General features: G+C 35.2%; 1 protein-coding gene across 3 annotated transcripts; it reads right to left on the bottom strand.

The window, feature by feature from the left end:
- Nucleotides 1-906: 906 nt before the first annotated feature.
- Nucleotides 907-22,185, bottom strand: LOC131696607 (cTAGE family member 2-like). Of its 3 annotated transcripts, XM_058987709.1 has the most exons (29): nt 21,914-22,184; nt 21,050-21,183; nt 20,584-20,670; nt 19,423-20,329; nt 15,304-15,630; nt 15,047-15,153; nt 11,924-12,055; nt 11,424-11,445; nt 11,193-11,281; nt 11,018-11,089; nt 10,249-10,359; nt 9,905-9,976; nt 9,178-9,282; nt 8,853-8,975; nt 8,487-8,577; nt 8,165-8,208; nt 7,978-8,068; nt 7,268-7,406; nt 7,060-7,161; nt 6,810-6,870; nt 6,652-6,687; nt 6,382-6,449; nt 6,146-6,228; nt 5,755-5,889; nt 4,983-5,141; nt 3,888-4,016; nt 3,403-3,464; nt 2,793-2,985; nt 907-2,133 (listed from the first exon to the last, which is right to left on the bottom strand). In XM_058987709.1, exons 1-29 carry the CDS (start codon nt 22,020-22,022, stop codon nt 1,952-1,954), a joined length of 3,972 nt encoding a protein of 1,323 aa, XP_058843692.1. In that variant the 5' UTR covers nt 22,023-22,184; the 3' UTR covers nt 907-1,951. The 3 variants fall into 3 exon arrangements, with proteins under 3 accessions (XP_058843692.1, XP_058843694.1, XP_058843695.1); XM_058987711.1 differs by lacking the exon at nt 4,983-5,141 and having other exon boundaries at nt 21,914-22,185; XM_058987712.1 differs by lacking the exons at nt 19,423-20,329; nt 20,584-20,670; nt 21,050-21,183; nt 21,914-22,184 and adding an exon at nt 16,304-17,749.
- Nucleotides 22,186-22,508: the final 323 nt, after the last annotated feature.

Below are 22,508 nucleotides of genomic sequence, written 5' to 3'. Positions count from 1 at the left end.
TTAGAAAGCACTTTCACATTTCACTTCCTGAAACTGCATATTTGTGGAGATTGAGAACTAGGAAGCTGGTTCTTTGTATGTGATGTGTTTTTGGACAGATTAAGTTTACAGTAAAATCTGGAATAGAATAGAAATGCCTATGCAGAAAAGACATGTTCTCCTCTATTCATTAATGCAAATGTTTGCATTATTCAAAACCAAACCAACTGCCCCAGTTTTATGAACATACCCTTACACACTAAGGTCTATTCAACTGATCTAATACTGTGAAGGTATGTAATACTTGTTAGTGTTAGTGAAATAGGGTCTTTATTGACAGTAACATCTTTCATAAAATAAAATGTGTAAGTTACCTTGAAAGGGTAAGACCACGACCTACAATAAAGAGTATAAACATTGGAAGAAGTTTCCAAGATTTAAAAAAATGTATCAATCAGGTATCCTTTCTATGATGAATTGGGTCACCATTATCAAGTAGAGTAATATCTCCTAGCAATTGAACATGCATACATTGAGCAAAGTTAAAGTGCTTCCAGAGATGTTGAGAAGATACTGTCCAACTAATCGGAGGCTAGATAAGTAGGTCATGGCGATCGGCTTTGCTTCAGAATAGATAACTAAAAGTTAAGGATTCCCAAGATATAACCAAAACAATGCATGACATAAAAATGAACAATTTATAGTACTTGGTATAGGTTTGGTATTGTAAATTACTTTGAAGATGTCAGCCCTATGTTTTTGGTTCAGTAGACTTTGGCTGCAAGAGCCAAGACATGTTCTCTATTTGTTAGGTTGATTTGCTTTTTTTCCTTAACACTCCTATGGTGTGGAAGTAATAATGGGGAAGTAAAATAAATAAAATTATATATATAATAAACAACATTAGTAAAATTTGAACACATGAAAGAAGTCTGTAATAAATCTTTATTTTTACAATACACAATTATGTAATTTAAAAAAGTATCCTCCCAGTCAACTGTATACATAATTACAATGCAGCGTGTAACATGGACGGTTTAAAGACTTGCAGATTAAATAGGTGTAAAACTGAGAACACCTCAATAACAGTTTATACTCCTGTAGACTGAAAGAATTAAAAAAAAAACACTATATTAAAATGACGCATGACAGGAACTCTTATACAAAGCCCATCTATTGACAACATTAACACAAATTCTCTATATACATTTAAAAATCCTGAGTCCAAACAATTCAGTAAAATCTGAAATGATTTAAAAATTAGAATGATGAATTAGCAATAATTAATAGAGTTGAAACATTACATGTGCAAAGCTGACAAGTTGCTCTGGGTATATTTGCTCATTCTGTGGGTTATCTAGTTGGCTAGCTGATTTTGGTACGGTTGCAAAACAAGGCATGGGGAACAGTGACAAAAAAATAAAATACAAATATGTTCAAATCACATGGAAAATAAACTATCAAATCCAAAATTAAAATAAAAAAAGACATATGAAAACGCCTGACTGTTGTTGCATCATTTTGTTTCACATTTCTTTTCTGTGCCAGTACCAATATTCAGAACTCGTCAGCTAGGTAAGCCACGGCTGTGTGGATAAACCTTGTACATGATACTTTAGTTTAATTGTATGCAGGGTTTACAGGAAGCCAGACATGTGGTTCTTTCTTACAGCAAAGCAAGTCTGTATGAAACAGCCCTGTGCTACAATATAGAAGGTTCCAAGTCAGGTTTGAGTACTGAACAAAGAATTCATTATGTGACTCGAATTTTTTTGAACACCAAATCACACAGGGCCAACATTGATATTTCTTGGTGCACATCAAATCACTCTTGTATGTCTATATAGGCTCACTACCATTTTAAAATCAGTACTATGACATTTCCACAATGAAAGAGATCGTGGCACATCTAGCACCCGACTGTGGACTACATCCATAATGTAATACATGAACATAGTGTCCGGAAGCTATTTCAAATAATATCCTGAGGTGGTGGTGGTGCTGCATGTTCTCCCGGCTGTTCACTTGTGGGAGGAGATGGTCTGAGTGGAGGTTCACTTGCACTTTCTGTTGGGTACCTTGCAGGGGGGTATCCAGGATGCAGTTGAGGAGGAGGGAACCTAGGGAACATTCCTGGTGGAGGGGGGCCACGCACTAAATAACACAAAGGAAATAAAAAAGAGGATTGTCAAGGAAGGAGATATGCTAGAGCAAACGTATATTAAAATGTAAACCAAAGGTCATTAAAGATGAATTGCTTGAAGTAAATGATTTTATTTGTAGATTCCTTGCATACCATCTACAAAGTGGTGCCATTTATTTAAAAACGTGTCATATATTGTGGTCTGTGTTTTTATGCAGCCTACACAAATAGTTTGTCTTTAAAAGGAAATTACAATTTGCATTTAACAAAACCATATGCACAACCACATGCTTTCTACATAGAAAAAAAACAATGTTACACATTTTTTTTTTGCTACCTGTAGAAAGCTATTATATTTTTTACTGTATTGCTTTTTTTTTTTTTCATAACATTGTTATTATTTATTGATTTTGCTTAAGGTTACTATATGGTGACATACCTGTACTGCACTTCAGACACCCGGCAGGCATTATTGTCAAGTAATTGCGCTGTAAAGGTACTCTTGTGGTATAAAAACATTTACATTACCACTTATAACTGTAAAGTCTGTATTTACTGTAATACATTATACTGCGTCTATGTGAACGGGGTAGCTGATTTTGGGTATGGACGAATCTTAGTAACTTCCAGTTGCCATAACAGAATTGTTAGGAAAGCAAAAGGCACTTACTACATAGTAGGGGACCACTTGGCCCTCTCGGGGGGAAAAACTCTGAAGGCCCATATGGGCCCCTACGAGGAAAGTGACCTCTCGGATCCATTGGCAGAAGAGGTCCTCGCATCACTGGAGGCCCAAAACCAGGGTCCATCCTTAACTCAGCATCAGAGGGAAGAGGCAGATCTCCAGACATAGACAAGAGACTCTATACAGACCCAACATCAGTATAAACAGTTACATTGATACATAATTTGCTTTCATACTATTCATATTCATGTTGCAACCCTTGCCAGCGATTTCACCATAAGACAAATCTAGAAAAGTAAAACCTTTCACAAATGCTACCCCCCCCCCCCCCAATATGGTGTTTGTGGAATTTTATGGGGGGTGGGGGGGGCTACAGTTATAAAATATATACATTTACATCGAATAGATAGTAGCTTATGTCTAGTTCTTATACTGACTGCATTTTATATTCTATAAACAGAATAAAATGATCTGGTGAGTTGCTTTTACTCTCAAAAAAAACAAATACCAGACAAATACATTTTAAATGTCTAAAATAATAATTACTTTAAATGTTCTACATTCTTCTAACAAATTAACAAGTTGTGTTACTTACATCCTTGTTTTCATTTCCAGCTGCCCCTGAATTGTCTAAACTGTTTACAAGATACGATCCATCTAAAAAGAAGAAATTGAAAAGTTATTCAAAATACTGTGTTAATGTATGTATGTAGTGTATAGATTAATCTGCTCCATTTACCCTGTAAAATCTTTATCAGTGTTATTCCTTGCACTTCTGATGTAACCCTATTTTGACAAATTGTTCTTTCAGACAACATTTTATGTTTTTGTTTCTATATTGAACTGTAACATACACCACAAATGAAAATGTGTAGCTGTGGGTGAAATACATATACCAATTTCTGGGGCATATTACAGTAAAATGATATATCAATGTATTTGTCAATTTAGTGATAATGATATTTCAATACAACCATTATAGAAATCAAATGCTGTATGAATTCATTTAGACTATTAACAATGTTCAAAATATGCTTGTAGCAGTTGTTCTCAAATTTAACATTCATCAAGATGTCTTACCTGCTGAAAGAGGGCTGTAACCACGTATTTCAGCTGGTCCTGATAATCTTCCTGACAGGGGAGGCATGGGGTATCCCCTCTCTGGGGGAGGTCTTCGGTAAGGAAAGGTGGGGTCTGGGTAGGGGTATCCTGTTACCACATCAAATAAAGTGAAGTCTTAATAGATTACATCTGTTTGAGCAAACTCATACAAAACTGAAAGAGGGACAAACATGTTTAGGGAAAGAAAGGTAATTTATAAGTAGAACACCTTGAGAGCAGTGAGATTTCATTTTAAGGGACAGTGCGACAACCATTCTAGAAGAAGTACACAAATACAAGGAGAAACACTGTAGTAGGTTGCAGTACTGTGAGAAAAGGAGTCAAGTAACTTAGAAATAAGTGCAATATACAGTGATGCTTACATGTATTAGCACCCTCAATAATGAAAACAAATGTTTTTCATTCTACACAATTAATAACAACATAAAGTATTGTAAAAGACACACTCAATTTTGGGAAATATATATTATCTGAAGTATTTAGAATGTTACATAACCATTCGTCGATTATCATTCAGTCTATGCCACAATTTAAATAGTGCTTTCCAATCAATGTGTTTAGAAATCTCTGGAACACACCAGTTGATCAATTAGGTTCTGGGAGAATCTGTCTGCTAGGTCAGCTTTTCTACAGTAAGTGGCTGTGCGCTATTCATAGTGGTAAAGCTCAAAGAATTTCAACCAGCTCTTTGTGAAAGAGACACAAAATTGAGCAAGACAAAAAGTTAGGAGACACAGCCATAGATGTCAGAGAAAACAAACAGATTAAGACTACTTATGCACATACTAAGATACTAAGCAAACAAGAAAAGCAAGGAAAACCAGATTGAATTCTGGGAACATTAAATCTGGTTCATACAGGATTTCTGTTGATCAGAAGGGCTGTCACCATGATATCTGCAGGCTCCATTGCACAAGCCAAATGAGCAGTCCATTTTACAATGAACAATTGATTACTGTGATTTGTACAGTGTATATTTGATGAAGTAAATGTTTGTGTACAAACATTTTTTTTTTTTTATTAGGATGCCAATACTTCTGAGCATCACTGTACCTGGTGGGGGTACATGAACCCTTCGTTCTCTTTCCCATGTCGGAGACAATGATCCACTGTCAGAATGAGTGCTGTAGTTATCGAAATTCCTGTCACAGTTTGGGTCCAAACTTTCACTAAGAACTGGATGAGCTGCATGATTTGGTGGACCTCTTGATGCTAACAAAAATATAAAAAATAGCTTTTTGTTAATCTTTAAACACTAAATGTATTCCACAAATAATGCATCAGTCAAAAGTTAGGGATATTGAAATATACTATATGCTATAGTATGGAGTTCCATTTGAACAGGAGGTTGCTCAGATTGCACTCTCCTAAATGGTGCTGTAGCTAGAATAATCCTAACTGCTTACTAGCACTATTTTCTCCAACAGCCTTCACATAAGAGAAATCCTTGCTTCTGTGTTAAGGCAATGTAAGTGCGAGGATTAGTCACATAATAGCTCATTGTGTGGTATCCTTTAAATGTGCAACATTTGTTGTGTGTCAGCTGACAAACAGCAATGAACAGCAGATATACATTATATGTTCCTTTCATAGCAATGCCTCAGTTTTATGCATTTAGGCATTATATGCTCTTTCATGAGAACTACTTCACAGTGTTATGCAGTAACAGGAAGGCAATTAAGTATTAAGTATTTTAATTTCTAGGGGTTACATGGAGGCAGCAAGAAAATGATACATGATGGACAGCAAATAATGGTACATGATCTATTCTTATACTATGTTTGGCTAATTTAAAGCAAAAACTGTTTACACCAAAATACTATACCTCTACCGCCAGGCACTCCAGGAAACGCTGGGGAGACCCTGGGCGGACCATCCATCAGGGTTGGTGGAGAAAGGAAGGCCCTTGTTTCAGATGCAGGTCTTCCCAAAGGTGAAGGTCCAAAAGGGGATCTTTCACCTACAAATTATTGGAGTAAGTTTAGTTTCTGTAGCTCTTAGTTTTAACCACCCAGGCCAAAGTAATTAGTCTGTTTCCTATACAGTAACATTATACTGGTTCTGAATAATTTCATTTAAAACAAATGGATGCTACTAATTTTACACCATTATAATTGTTTATTCCCTCTATTAAAATGTGCCTTTATACTTGCCTATAGGCTTTAATGGTACAAAACAAGATGAAAGTGAGTATTACAGTAGGGAAACATTTTTACCTCTGAACTGTGGTCTTCCTGGAACATCAAGAGCGTACGGGTCCTTCTCTACCATCTCCAGCTTAAACTGTGAATCAGTTAGCCTGTTGGAAGAACAACCATTTCAAGACCGAGTGTCTCTTGCGTAGTAGCTTCCAAGGTTAATCATGTACATATGTAATTAGCAAGTAGGTTAGTAACATTCTTGTAAATATAAAATGTAAGAAACTTCCTGTATGGCTTCAGTAATTACTTACCTCTGTCTGAGGTGCGAGTTCTCTCTCTTTATTTCATTAAGGTCTCTTTCAGCTGCCCGTGCTGCCAGCTATAAACAAACAAATCAAATCTTAGAAATGTACATTGCTTTTAAACAATAAAATATTGTACTTCTTGAACTACATCCACTTTCCAGTAAAAAAAGTTTACAGATAGTATTGTAATTACTTGTCTCACAATGTAGGAGAGTAATATGATCATTTCTGAGGTCTGTTATTTTTCAGATATTTAAAACAATAGGCAGAACTTACCCAGTTATCATGTGCCTTCTTCTCATGAGAGGCAATCTATTGAAAATAAAAATAAATAGGCAAATAAAAAATCCAGCCAGATATTTGCACATAAACAGTAATATTTATATCAAGGGGTAGACATACACAAATCTTTAAAAACAAATTGGGATTAAAACCTGGTTTTTGTAGGCTTGGTTAGTCCTTTCTCGTTCTTCCTCAAGGTCTTTAGCTCTTTGTCTGCAACAAGAAAACAACACGATAGAAGAGAGAACATGCCAGTGAAGGGACAAAACCCATTGCAGTTTTACCCATTAGATATTTTCTTTCTAAAAAGGTGTCTTCTATTGCTTCATGTGGCTTAGGCTGAAGTAAAAGGAAACTTTATTCTTATGTATTAAAGCTCTTGGTGGTATGAAGTGGTGTTACCTGTAACTGCTAAGCTCTTCTGCTGCAAGGATAATTTTCTCATCTGCTTTGGTGAGCTTCTCCTCTTTCTGCGTGCGTTCTTTTTCTTCCACAGTCAGCTTTCTATACAATGCAAATGAATCAAAGTCTGTCACTAGGAAAGACAATATCCAGACAATATGTTCACAAAAAAGAGTTAGACTATTGCTGAAGAGTCTTGACTACCTACCTGTGTAATTTCAGTTCATTTTCCTGATACATCTCGGTCATAATCTTGAGTTTTTGTTGTAGTTTCTGAGCCTCACTTGTGTACTTCATACTTTCAGAATGCAACACGTCTTTATCATTCTTAAGCTTTTCAATACGCTCTGAGAAAACAAAGGGTAAATAGTCTTTAAAAACTGCATTCTTTTCAAGGGACAGATTTTTCTGGTACTGCACATTCAAACCACTAAGAAAGAAAGTGTGGAACATATTGGTGTAAACTTAATTTCACTTATCAAGAATTAATATTATTTCTAATATTATAAAAATATTGACCAAAAAAATGATCTATTCAGAAGGCCAAACTGTCTGCTATCACGAGTGCTCAATTAGGTATTTATCCCTTTTTCTTCTCAATTTTAAAATACCTAATTTTCTGTAATCCGCTGTAGATCAACAGGCATCCTCCGTTTCTACTGTCTAGCCAATCACCTTTTATTACTGCAACCTAAATTGTGGATGTTGTCAAGAATCCAGAAGGATAGAGTTCAGCTTGACCTGACTCCACCTGGTATTGTCTGAAGCCTGACTAGTGGGGCCACTGTGACATGGTGAGGGAATCTATCATACGATTATCGCCAAGAAGAGCAAGGGCAGTTGTAGTGTTCTCTATGAGCCCCCAGCCAATACAACCAACTGGGGACCCCCTTTATCACCATTACCTCAGCAACATACCTTTGAGATCCTCCTTTGCTTTCTCCTCATCAGCTAGTTTGGTGAAAATCCTGTTTTTATCTTCTTCAATGGATTTCAACCCAGCATGCAGCTGAAAGGGCGTGGCAGTCATTTTTAGTGAAACTTTTCTTTAAAAATCACCAGGTGTATTTTTTATTTGGTGTGCTGGTTAAAAAAGTAAACGTACCTTCACTGCATAAATAAGATTCTGTATTTGTTCTTTCTGATGATCTGTTTTCAAGAGGGAAAAAAAGCATATATAAATGTTTAACAGTAAATTGTACATCAGTTTAACTTACAGTTTCTAGCATTTTCTACATGCATGTTGAGAGTATGACCTAAACAAAATTATTACTAAAGACAGCTTATGTTAATTAGAAATCTTGGCTACTGATGAATGGGTTGAGTCTCATTTCTACAAGACCTCTTTCAGAGCTTGAGGTCCTCTCTAAACTAAAAGTATGATAATAGTTCAATTTCATCAGGATGGCTGGTTACATAAGTTGTACCTAAGTATTCTCCATTTTCGGTTTGAGTCGTTTGGTCATCTTCCAGCTCAGAATCCCAATCTTTCATCTTGAGCAGACAGTCTGTCAGAGTCTTTGATCATCAAGGGAAATAAGGGATTTTAATACCGTTATAAACTGGAGCAGAGCAGATACTTCTACTCGAGACTTGAGCACTCGCTCTATATCCACCCTTTTTTGATAATACTAAGGAACATACTGTATTAGACTCTCAACATCTACATTTTAGTATAAGCTCTGTATTGTTTAACTAATACAACTGAATCATTACAGGAACTATGGCTATACAGTAGCATGTTATATTCTACTTATATAGAGTGATGGTATTGTACAAAAATAGGTTCTTACCTTAATCTGCTCATCCTTATTTGAGCAATCCATATCCATATCTTTCTGAGACTCCTCACACATCTTAATCTGTTCAGCGAGTTCATTTAGTCGTTCATCCCATCCTTCAGCTTCTTGCACAAGCTGCAAAAACAACTTATTCGTCTCAATGCATACAGAAATATATATATGTGGATGTCTAAAAAATACTTGAATCTGGTGTACAATGTACTGCAGCTCTAGAACCATAGCAAGAATGTAAATATTTATAAAAAAAATACTCAATAAAGTACTGTAATAAGATAGTAATAAGAAAGGTGAATGACAAAAATGTGTTCCAACACACCTGTGCTTTGCTTTCTTGAAGTTGGCAATTCTCTTCCTTTGCAGCTTGTAGATTTGTTTGCAGTCGTTCACTGTTGATTTGGTAGATTTTTAATGTAGTTTGGGCCTAAAAATATTTAAAAAAATATCTGTATTATTATCTACAGATTTGATATGATAGAAATAATGAGGCAGACAGACAAAACAAAACAACATTCACTAGCTCTTCAGTACTTTATTTTTGTGTTTATGAAATGTACCCCAAAGGTTCAAATTTTGCAAAAAGTATACATACTGATCATCCCAAAACCAAACGACAAATAACCAACTCCTCACGAAAGCAGAACAGAAACTGAAAAAAATGCAAATGCTGGGTTTCAACTTATCTTGATCTGTTTTTTTTTAAAATAAATTATAAAAGGGCAGTTTGATAAAGTTTCAGATCACTTTAATTATTAAAACAATGACATAATATTTTATAAACCCTTATGAAGCAGTAAAAAATACTATTTATGTTCATTTATACAATATCTGGAGAATAGTGTGTGTTTATCTAGTTTGTAAAGGTAATAATAATCCCCAGCAGCCACATTAGATCAGAGATCAATGCCAAAAACACAGGTACATTTTGCCTGTTGTTTATTAACCCTGCACATAAATAGTATGTATTCCCATGGGGGTGTTTAAATATATTTCTTAATATTTTACACACACACAGTACATTAAGTTATGCAAAGCGGTTCAAATACCTGCTCCATTTGTGACTTCAGGCCTAATGCTTCTTCTTCTAAACTTTTCAAGGATCTCTGCATTTCTGCAAGCTGTGGAAATCAAATTAACACAATGTTTTCTTTATATTACATTAAATTCCAATCTGAACAAAGGAAACTTAATTTGCACCCACATTGTCTATCTCAGCTATAATTAAAAAACAAAAGGGCTGTAATACATTTTCTACAGAGGGGGCAATTTAATTGTGACTTGCCCATTAGAGATAAAAAAGGCCTAAAAATATGTATCCCAATGTACTTATTGGATTTATAAATCTTTAAAAAAAAATTAAAAACACACATTAAAATAGAACAAATCATACCAGTTCATCTTGTTGTGCTCTTGTAGTTCTCTGAGAATCCAGATCCTGCTTTAGTTGATCAATTTCCTCTTTTAACTCAGAGTTAGAGTTTTTCAATTTCATAGACATAACCTACAATACCGGATAATTAAAAGTATGAATTTTGTTTCATCTGGAACATAGGCTTTTTTTCTACAGATACAGTATGTTCTGTTTGAATTTATAAATATAAAATCTGTCTTTCTGTCTTCACACAAAATTTGCATGTATTCTTGGGAACTTCCTACAAATAGAGTGAAAACTCCCTAAAATCAATGATCACTCTCCCGCCCCACAACAAAAGTTATACTTCACTTTCTGGGCACTACTAACTGTGACATATGTCCTATGTAAATGGAGCTATGCCTGAGCTTCAATACAATAACATCTACAACTAACTTGGCCATCTTACCAACACCAAGTTCTGGTTGAGGAAATGGAAACCATGAAGCTTAAACTAAAAAGTGTTTGGGAGACTTGTTTATGTTTTTTTTTAAATCCTTAAAAGGAGTCAAAAAAGTTAACCCCAGTACAAACCAGGAGCAGAGGTCACATTTGGAAGTTGAGTGAATTTGGATTCAGGGCAGAGGGTAGTAGGTCCCTTTGGAATGGGTTGTCAAAAAATGTTGTTGCAGCCAATTCACAATGATTCTTCTGAATGCAGTCTTGGAATAGCTAAAGGCCAAATGACCTCTCATTCATAACTTTATTGTGCAGAAAATTTGCAGTGCAGTTTTACGCTGGGGGTTACCTGAAGATTTTCTTTTTCTGAAGTTTGTTTTGAATGGCCACCATTTTTCAAGGTTGCGTCAAGTTTTTCATACTGTGAAATATAAAATGTTCAGTATAAATAAAACAAAATATAAGGCAGCAAGTACAATAACTGTTTAAAAAAAGGAAGTACAAATGGATGTTGACCAACTTACTTGCTGTTTGCACTCACTAAGTGTTTCAAGAACTTTGCATTTTTCTTCAAGTAATTCAGCCACTTTGGTGGCAAGTTTTTTCTCCCTTCCTGAAAACAACATTTAAAAACAAATAAAGCAGTGTCTTGCAGTAGACAAAGAATATACTGAAATAATGTTTTTAAATTGATTTTAAAGAGGTTTCCGGTTTAAAATAAGTGAAAGTTCTGTTTTAAAATACAAACAACTCACCAACATATAATCTGCTTTTAATCTGCAAGACAAAAAAGAAAGAAAAATTAAGATCTATGACATTTCTTAATTTTAAATATCTCACTATTTAGATAAACTTTGAACATAATTATTACCCAATTTCTCAGCTCAAAAGTCAATCAATAATGATGTTCAATACGTTTCAATGACTTGGCACCCAGAATGGAGCGTCGTTTTTCTAGAATTGTGAAGTCATCATACCGTCACCGTACTATACTTTTCTAGATTTTGGATACACACATTCCAAGCATGGAACATCTGGAGGGGGCATGCCAGTTTAAGAATCATCATCTTACTAGACAGAAATATACTTCCTCATCACCTCTCTTTGAAAATGTAATTGATTTGGAAAGATTTATTTTCACATTTAAATAGAGACTATATTGCAGTACACTTACTAAACTGATAACTTTGTTTTGAAAAAAAAACATATTATTCAAATAAATAAAAAAAACATACAAGAAAAATGATTAACTTACTGATTGCCAGAATCTACAAAGAAAGAGAAGTGCAGATAATATTCCCACAAATGCTGTTACTATCACCACTTCCCATGGTAATCCATACATGTCTGGACCAGGTCTCATGTCCTCTGGAAGCAATGACACAGCCTTGGGAGAAAAAAGCAAATATAAGGAAAACTGACAGTTGTCGCAATGATTACCTTAGAGTTTCAAACAAAAAAGCTAATAAACAGTCCTGATTTCTTCATTAGTCCTAATAGGTTACCATGTGAACCATACATGCATTACTTATTAATAGTCAAATTAGTTGCCATAAAAATGTATTGGACGTACACTTCCTGTGCATTATTCATACAATCATGGAAAACCCTGGTCAATTTCACAAAATAGCTGAATAGCACCAGCCCTTAAATAATGAGTCTCCTACATGATTTTTTGGCTTTTGCATTCAAGACAAGCAGACAAACATTGTGCTTGTGCCTTCAACAGAAATGTTTTCAGTTTTCCCTTTTAAATTGAAGGTTTCAAAGTGTACTGGAATATTCAACTCAGAACCACACAAAAGGCCCTGCTTCAATCACTTGAAACCCCCGGTTTTGCTTACAGTGTACACCTGAGTGTGGGAATTGCCAGGTGCTGAACAATACCCAACCTGCACCACACACACTGCTGAAAATCTAACTGCCAACAGTAATGAAAATATTACACAGTAAACTCTGGAGAGATAGTGTTTTGCGTTTTTTCAGGTCTACATTATTAATTTCAATAAAAGAATCCACAGACAGAATAGTAATTTTGAGAAACCGTTATCAATAGGACTAGTGTCGTGACAACACAATAACCATAAGCTTGCTAGTTATGGTCTTGTCTACACGACACTTCAATAACTAGCTCACAAATTAACAGTTTTTCACATAGTTTCAAACTAAATACATATTTTGAAAAATAAATAATGATATGCTATACAGTACTCTTAATATTAAAACCAATTCTGAGGATACCGCACTTACATCTTTCACTTTCTCTAAAGCCAGGGAGCAGTACAATTTGGATACCACGGCAAAACCGGGTTCCTCTGTGGGCGCTCCAACCAAATCGCTGGTTCCTTTATCTACCATTGTTATTATTTGCTATTAAATACATATATTTTACGACACAATGGACATAAATCATCATCCAATTCTGTGCAATATGTCGCGCTGTCAGTCACCAGGATGAGCTTAGAATACAGCAGCGGAAATCGGAACGTCTTAATATAAATACTAGAGGGACGCGGAAGTATTATAAAAAAAAAACAAACATATTTTTTCAGCAGTTGCGCTATAATCTTTAGTTCAAATATACTGAATATCAAGCTAATTACGGTAAATGCACATATATGTCTTACATTCACGTTTGCCCACTTACAAAGAGTTATTTAAAAATGACCCTCCTTTCATTGTACACTAAATTTGAAGTGGTTTGTTCCGAGCGTCACCAATGGATTGCCACTCTGACTCTGTCTGACTCGGATAGTGAAGATAATGTGGATAGCTTGAAAAATAACCTGCTTATTACACACTTGCCTCCTTATAATCCTCAAAAAGGGTCATATTTAAAATTATTTTGTTACTGTTTAACGTAATTCTTAAGGCCGATCTATCATACTCAGTCAGGATATGCAGTATGCCTTAGACAAGAAAACATCAGACAGTAATTCTACTCCAAATTTAAATACTGTCGACTGCAAAAAAAATAAATAAATAAATGTTCAATGTATTTTTTAAGCTTTACTACCGGTAGTTATTTGACATAATAATATGTACAGTGCCAATTTACCGCGAGTTTCGAGAATGTTATCATTGGGCTGACCTTGCAAATTTTGACAACATGTTAATTTTGGATTTAAAAAAAACAAAAAAAAAGCGGTTAGTGAAGCTAATAGTAGCGCAAGGTGTTGGGCCAACAACCTGATTAGAATACACGTTTTTCACAAATCATAACTAGCCTACATCCAGTGCAATTCAAATGGTTCTATCAAATTTGTCCACGTATCAACTGCCTGCCTTTGGCTTAACAAATATAAAGACGTTACATGTCAAGTTAAAAATACTTACCTCAGCGGTGACCTCGTCAAGTTTCATTTTGATTATTCACATTAACCATTGACATGCTTTCAAACGAGAGGAAATTGAAAAAGAAGACTCAGAACCCCTGTGCTATCCAGTTAAAAATAAATAAACGACGGACTGTGAGGACAAAAATTCAGATGAAACTGATCCTGCCACCGACATCTGATTTGAAAGGGGTGGCGCTGGTAGATTAACGACAACCAACAGGATTTAAAAAAAAAAAAAATAGAAATAAAGATTTTATTTTTTTTTGCAACAACTGATCAAACTAAATTGGGCAAAGTGAAAGTAGTGACGTCAAACAACAAGCAAGAGACTGAAAACACTTTAAAATAATTTAAATATTAACTGATACACCCAGAACTACAGGGGGATTTCCTCTACTGGAACTACTGCCAAGCAGCAGTGACATTCTGAAGAGCAAGTTCACTGCTGAACTGTCATATTGCAAGGGCCAGCGGGGCTTTTGCACAATGCTTACAGATAAAAATGATAAAGAGATTATTTAAATATTGGGATCAGTTTATGAGAAAACAAACAAACTCTGCACTATTTAACTCGCAGTTTTGTGTAAATGCACCATTTCTTACTGATTGATGGATATGCAACCTTTGACATATATTCTGTAATGTCAGTTTCAGTCCCAGTAGTCATGAACTGCTACTGCATAAACAGAATGTTATACAACCCAAAACTATTCATCGTTAATTAAAAAAAGAAACAAATTAAAAACATACTAACAAACAAACAAAAAATCTTTTCAAATAAAAATCTCTAACTTTTTTTCGAGGTGCCATTTCTATTATAGTGGATATCTTTATAGTAATTTTGTTTTCAGAAAGACAAGAACATGACCCAATGATTAAGCACTGGAAACACCTTGCACACTTGTCACAGTAATTCAATGTCATCTTCACTGCCTATGGTAGCCCTACAATTGTGTTTCAACACATGTGTTTCAAATGTTTGTCAGATTGCCAATAATGGGGACGTAGATTGAATGTCAGTTTAATAAAACATTATTTACCGTTTTGGCAAAATGTTGAACACGTGGCCAGAGAGGTCTAAGAAGGCTAGATGCTTCAAACATGGCATGCAGTGCTCTCCCTACAACAGACACACCTTCTGTTTTGTCTGCAATATATAAAAAAAAAGGGTTTACTGAATTTTCCTTTGTTTGTAAGGAAAAAGCATATCAAATAAATACATTTACCCAGAATTGCCAGAACAATATTTTTCTTAGCTAATATAAGCACAACAATAGTTCACAAAATTTTTACATACCGTTTTGTGAAGATGCGTCCTCCTTTAACTGTAAAATAATTTGGGATGTTGTGTTCCTGCTTAAAGTTTTATCTTTTCCTTCTTGAACACTCTCTGAAGGCCATTCTGTTTCTGTTTGCATGGTTCTTGTAGTATCTTTAATACCTTTGGGAAGTCCAATTGTACTAATAGACTTTTCATCTCCCTTGTTGCTTCTTACCATTACAGAACTCAATGTACTGTCTTCTTTAGTCCCTTCAGTTATTTTAGCACCTTGATCACTATTCTTCTCTTCAGTTTTTTCTGCCTGAATGCAAGTGTCTGTGGTACATCCTGAGATGTATTTATCTGTAAAAGAAAACAGCTATTGACTGTCTGAATTTTAGTTATAAAAATATGTATCTATAAATTTTAAACATTTGTTTTACAAATTTTACAATCTGTTTTCTTGCATTGTGTCCAATATAATTTACATTAGCACGTATTAGATCTGCTATATTGCAGTATTGTGGCTGTGTATTTTTTAAATTATAAAATGTTACAGTGTAACTCCCCTTGTAAATTTTACTTTTTAAAAAAACACTATAGCGAGTGACATATTTAAACAGTAATAGCAATCAATTGCATTTAAAATGACAGCACTGTTATAGCTCAGTTATACTATATTTGCTACAAAATTAATTTGATAAATGACGCAGAACAGTAATGAGGTGAAGTGGAAATTCATCATGTAAATCAACATATGAATAAAATATTGGACATTCCAAACTGAGGAGAAAATCAGGGGTAATAATAATTGGGCACACTAAATAAAAAATAAATAAATAAACAAAACTAGTATTTACTTAATTAAGAAATAACTTTGTATAAACACACATTGACATGGGTGGAGCACTAAACATGTCTTACTGTCTTGTACTTCCTACAACTACACAAATATGTATTTATTAATACTTAAGTCAACTGTGAATTTCCACCACGTGCACATTCCTCATTAGCAAATACATCAAGTAACCAATACCTTGGTCTTCAATTCTAACAGATGTCTTTGCAGTGTATCTACTTTTCAGGGTAGACAGAAGACCTTCTAGTTTTTGAAGTGCCATGTTATTGTCATGAAGACGGTCTCCTTTTATGTTTTCTTGAACACTTGATTTTTTTGCAGCAGAAATTATTCTTTGATAATGTTTGAGACCATGTTCAAAGTCAGAAATTAAAGTAAGAATGTCTTCGTCATTTTGGCTAGAAAGTTCTGCCTCTGTATTGTCAAGACAATAGTCGAGCCATAGAAGCTTCCGATATCCAAATGCATGTATCAAATACTCAATATCTTCCGCAGTCATATATTTTCTCATCCTTCTAAGATCCTTAAAAGCCTTTGTAGCCTTGGGGACTGGTGTATGTATCTGATCCTGGTGTTTAGTTTCTTGGAGTGAATCTGCTGTCTGGGTTGAGGATATGCTTGTTTCTTCTTCACCCTCTAATGAAAATGTCGATTTTGTACTATGATCATGTGGTTGTAGCCCTAAACTCCCTTCGTCTCTTAAGCTATTGCTATACTCTGGCTCATCACTATTTAATTCCACATGGTTAATACCTGATTGTTTTTCAACTTGACCTGAATCTTTCTTGTCAACACCTGGGTTATCTTCTTCCCCACATTTGGCTTCCAAATTATTTTGTGTCTTATCTACCCCCTCTTTAAATGTTAATGAATCTAATTTGTTTTGAACTTCTTTTTCAGCAGTTAGTTTGTTTTCTATTTTACCAATACTTGTTTCACTATGAACATCGTTAGTTTTAGGTAGCTTGTGTAGATCTTGGACCACATTTTCTTTTTTGATTAAGTCAGGATGAAGCTCTGCAATCCCTTTAATTGATTCAGTGTTTGTTTTATCTGTATAAATAGATTTATCCAGAACTGCATCAAGGGGGCTCTCAGTACTGGAACTATGTTCTACTAGAGGACTATCTGAAGTAAGCTTCCCATTAGCCTGCTTGGCTTCAGTCCTGAGGTTCTGCTCAAAATTTAAGGTACCAGGTTGTTCGTTTTTCATTTCTAAGAGTAATTGTTCTTCAACTCTATTGAACTCTTGTGGAACATAAGGGCTTTCCTCAGAAACATGCAATACAGATGTTTCCTGATTTGTGGCAGAAACAGACTCTGATTTTATAATCTTAGTTTGTTGCTGTGAGAATGGTTGAGATTCATGTGTTTTTGTATCAGTTTGTTCTGGAGACAAAGCTTCACTTTCTATCACTGGGCTGATCCCCTGTTCAGTGATTAGTTTTTGTGCCAACAATACTAGTTCTTGGCTTGAACGACTGCTGTCTTCAGAATCTGCATCTAGTTTTAATCCTTTACACTCTAAAGAATGTTTATCATTGTCACCATCACGATGATCAGTACTGGTTTCATGCAAAATAACTTCATCCGTATCTATGACAATTGTTTTTTCAGGTTTCAAACTAGACAAGACTCTAACAGCATATCTTGAGTAACTGGTGTCAGCTGTGCATTGTCACTGTTGATAGATTCATAATGATCTTTGGTATCTAAAGTTGACTTTTCTAAAGACTGAAGTTCTGGTAGATGTTTTGTTGTGCTTTCAAAAATACCTTGGTCTTTATCTTTTACATTGTGTTTTTTCTCTTCAGGTGGAACTACTTTACTGTCATGTGTTTGTGGTAAATACTCGTTTGACATATCTTTAATGCTTAAGTGATTCAACGACTTATCTGCATGAGCTAATGATTCACGACAACTTAGCTTTTCTTCATTTAACATTTTGTGCTGAATCTTCATTATTTCTTCAGCATCTTCTGGCTTTCTGACCTTTTTATTGTCTTCCTTTAGTTTTGCCTGAGCTTCAATTGAAGGTTGATCCTGACTTTGAAAACCTTCCTTTATAGACAAATTCATTTTTATTAATCCTTCTTCCTGCACTAATATGGAAGTAAGCTCCTTCAATGTTAGTGAGGATGTTGTATCAGTTGCTTCAAGAATCCCTCCATCAATGGCTGTGTCACCTGGTAAATTTGCGTAATTGTAGTGTTCCTGTTTGGAAACTAAGTGCAGTTGATCTTGATTATCGTCTTCATTTTGCAGTTGTTTAGTAAAATCTGTAGCTGATAATGGATCTGACTCTTTATTGAATAATGTGCTTTCAGAAGGAGAATGTATAGTTTCTTTTAAATTATGGTTCACAGTGGTTTCTGCATGTTCTTTGTCCTGCACAGCATTATGTTTTTCAGTGTCACTTTCAAAAACTTCCTTATTGAGTCCAGCATCATTTAAATGATAATTATGTGACTTGGTACTTGGTTTCCCCACAACAAATCCTTCAGAAAGGTTTAGTATAGTATTTTTAGTAGTATGTTCTGGAATTGTTCTTTCAATCTGTTCATGCTCTGCTTCTTTTTCAATATCATTGTCACTGTCTTTTGGAAGATCAGATTCCTTGCTAAAATGGTTGCTGTTTCCTGTTAACTTTATTGGATCTTCTGAGTCTGAAATAAAAACATCTTGAAAATCGTGGTGGTTGCCAGTGCCTTCTTTAACTACGTCTAATTCCTCAATGAACTGTACGTTGTTTCCTACATTACTACCAAAAGGAATATCCACCTCTGCCCGATGTTCAGGTCCTGGTTTATTGGCTGTTGGAATGCCTATCTCATTTTCACCACCTTGATCTCCTTCTAGCATTTCTTCCATTTCATTTAAACCAGCAACCTGTACAGAGTCTGACATTGATTGTTCTTGTAAGTTCTCCATGGGATGCATGTTGTCTAAAACATCCTGATCCGATTCTGTTAACTTCTTTTGCTCTGTGCTTTCTACTGAGCCGTCCTCTTTTGGGAGGTCTTTTTTGGTATCTGAATTGTCTTGCTGAAACCTTGATGTTAGGCTTCCATACATGTTTTGAATACCCCCTACAGAAAGCATAGACTGAGATTCCTCTTCTTCTCTGTTATCTGTGATTTCAGCGCTTACTTTAACCTCTTCCCCTAAATCAGGCTCTTGTATATCTAAAGCCATTTCTGTTGATTCAGCATCTTTTAAAAAATGTACTTCCCTCTGTCCCGACATCTCTTCCCTGACAAACCCAAGGGTATTATTAGAGACATTATCATACCAACCTGTTTTTTCCCCTTTCATATTCGTCTCTCCCTCAACAGTCTCTTTGTCAGGGTGTGAAGTTGAATCTTTTTTCTCCGTATTTGGAACAATGGACCTCTGTTCTCCAATCTGTGTTGATGTCTCCTCGCGATTGAGCTCCTGTTCTCCGTCACTACTTATTTTATCATCTTCAACCTGACCATCATATTTCTCTTTAAGTGTACCATCCTTTGGTTTTGAATTTCCATTCCAGCTGTTCCGACTAAAGCTTAAAACATCACTGATTCCAATATTAAGCCAGTTAGATTTTGACCCATCACTTGCAGCTTTTTCTTCCTGTGAATTGTGCTCCATTTCTGTCTCACCTGCTTCTCCTGTGTTAGTCATAGTTGCCTTTTTTCTGTGCTGTGCTGTAATTTTGTCATCAGCATTTTCAGGTTTATTATTGGCTAAAACCTCTGGCGCCTCACCTCTAAAATTCATTAAGTTTGATAAACTTCCACTTAACCAGCCAGTTTTTTTAGGTTCTGTCTCTTTATCTATATCACTTTTAAATGCATTATCATTGAAATCCATGGCAATCTTCCTGCTTTTAAACGAGAGTTGTTCCGCTGTCTTCTGCTCACCATCATCCTCTTGGCTTCCTAAACCCAGCCATCCAGTAACTCGAGATCCAAGCCAGCGAGACCCCTCTTGTTCTGCAACCTTCAGGTCCTTATTAACCTGACCCAGTTGTTCAGCTGAGTCACCAGGTTCTCCTTTTCCTGAGTCTACATTTTCATTCTGTTCTGTTTTAGAACCAATTTTTACTGAACTTCCTGTTTCACTTGCAGGCACTTCTGGCTTATGAGGCTCCTGGCTCTCCAAGTGGCTTGATTCACTTTCAGTGAAATACCCACTTCCATCAAGACAGAAGAAGTCAGTTTCCTAAAACGAATTAAGCAATTGTTAATTTACCAACCTAAAGTTTTATTAGGTTAACTACAAAGCATAGCAAGGGTTAATAATGTTCAAGTTGGGTACCAACTGCTTTAGAAGATAATGCATTCCAGTTCAATAGAAATTGAGCAGAACAGAAAATCCACAACTACAGCTATGAGAGAGAAACAACAAATCAGGAATAACAATATTAAATCCTTATATGGGGAATAGCATTTAAAAAAAATGTATATATGTTTTACCTTTGCAGGAATCTGAACTTCATTTGATACATAAACCTCTTCAATTTCCACTGCATCCCTTGGGAAATAGCCAAACTGTTTGTCAATCTACAACATTAGAAAAATAATAATAATTTGGAGAGCACTAGTGTTTACAAATGATTACATGTATATAGTTAAGTGGTAACTACAGGGTACATTGAACCTGGAGAACTACTGGATAAAATATCTGACAAGTGCTTGGTCTTTCCTTTTTTAAGGTTACGGATTTTAATTAAAATAAAAGTCAGATGAGAGGCAATTCCGCTCTGAGTTTGATTTCAACCGAATCAGTTATTCGGTTCAATGTCAGACTGGTGAAGCTCTACTGTTACAACGTTTTGGTAACTTTTGTTTATGCAAACTGTTTTGGTCAGATACTGTAGTATATGTCCTTGACTTTTAATAGCCCAGTAGATACTGTTTCTTAATTCAATCAAATACTTACACTGCCAGCCCACAGGTCATCTCTTTGTCCTGCGAGTTTATAATACACAAATATCACAGCACCAGATTTAAAGTTTAGGAATCTACAGTCAGGTCCTTTGTGGTCTCTTATGGCTTGCACACGGCTTATTAAACCTGAAAGCAAAAAAACATATGAACAAGTTTTAAGTTATTTAAGGACTTGAGCAAACAATTTGAAACTATACTATGAAGACTGAAAAATAATGACCATACTGCACTGTCATATACAACAAAGTTCCTTGGTGTAACTGGAACTCCAAAGCACACAAATGTATAAATACTGATACTATGACATGCATTAAAAAGTAGTGCTAAAAAGAAAGTAGTAAACTTGACAAAGGTACGGACAAGAAGTCTTTATCAATAGGTTAACTTAAGTATGAGGCAAGCAAGATAACACTGCACATTTTTCTATAATGCTAAATTAAATATTTAAGAAGAAACAGTGTTGTCTTCTTTCGTTTTATTTTTCAAACTGAATTAAATAGCTGTTTAGTATTTTTGTTTACTCGTTTCGACTATTGGCTTAGCTGGTTTTGTGAACTTTGCCCTGCTATTTACAAAATCAGTGCCACACAATCGAGAGACGTGCCTTGTAATATGACCCATTGGACCTGATAAAGAATGTTTATGATTTGACATGTACGAATATGCTTATATTATATGGTTTTGTCAAATGAATTTCCAACAAAACATGTACTATATGAGTATATTAATTTAATTACTAATAAAATAAATACCATACAGCCAACACATCATATTGTTTTTGTAATACAAATTATCATAGTAAGAATAGTTTAACCCGCTCCTGGAACTCTGTAGGTACTGCACTGTTGTCACTTACTTTCACACTCGGCATCTCCGCATTTTTTGAAGTCCGACAGCAGCCCCTGACTTCTTGTCGACATTAGCAAAACCAAAAGAACTGAAAGCAAACTCCCCCAAACTGCCATGTTTTCAGAGGCATGTGAACGTTGTGTTAAGTTACGATGTGGCAAGCTAAACAACAGAGGAGCAAGAGGTTAACAAACGGTAATTGAGGAAGTTTCCAAGCAGGTTTGCGAAACGCTCTCTAAAAAAGTCGTGTAAACTGCAGCAGGCTGCAGAGAGGTCTAGATGTACATCAGAAAGGTCTCTTGCTGAGTGCAAAGGTTTAATGATTAACTTATTTCTGGTAATACACAAAGAGCTTGCCATATCAGCAAAACTGAATGTATGGGTGATCGTGTAAATTCCACACGAGGCACGCGCGCATCTATATATATATATATATATATATTTTTTTTTTCAAATATCAATATTTTTGATGCTCTGCCCTTGGCATCTAATTTAGTCTGTCAGGATTCTAATCAATTCTACTTAGCCATCAATCATGTACGTTTATTTTTTAATTTTAAAAGCAATATTATATGACAATGCATATTACTGTAGAAAGTTAT

Source organism: Acipenser ruthenus, chromosome 15, assembly GCF_902713425.1.
Source record: "Acipenser ruthenus chromosome 15, fAciRut3.2 maternal haplotype, whole genome shotgun sequence".
Taxonomy (NCBI): Eukaryota; Metazoa; Chordata; class Actinopteri; order Acipenseriformes; family Acipenseridae; genus Acipenser; species Acipenser ruthenus.
This window is presented reverse-complemented; position numbering and strand designations above follow the sequence as displayed.

What these genes read in the sequence shown, in the direction of transcription:
- LOC131696607 (XM_058987709.1), bottom strand. Translation starts at nt 22,022, where the DNA reads ATGGCAGTTTGGGGGAGTTTGCTTTCAGTTCTTTTGGTTTTGCTAATG. An exon ending in ATGACCTGTGGGCTGGCAGT is followed by an intron (nt 20,671 to 21,049) that starts GTAAGTATTTGA and finishes CTAATGTTGTAG; the next exon opens with ATTGACAAACAGTTTGGCTA. An exon ending in AGAAGGCACATGATAACTGG is followed by an intron (nt 6,450 to 6,651) that starts GTAAGTTCTGCC and finishes GTTTGTTTATAG; the next exon opens with CTGGCAGCACGGGCAGCTGA.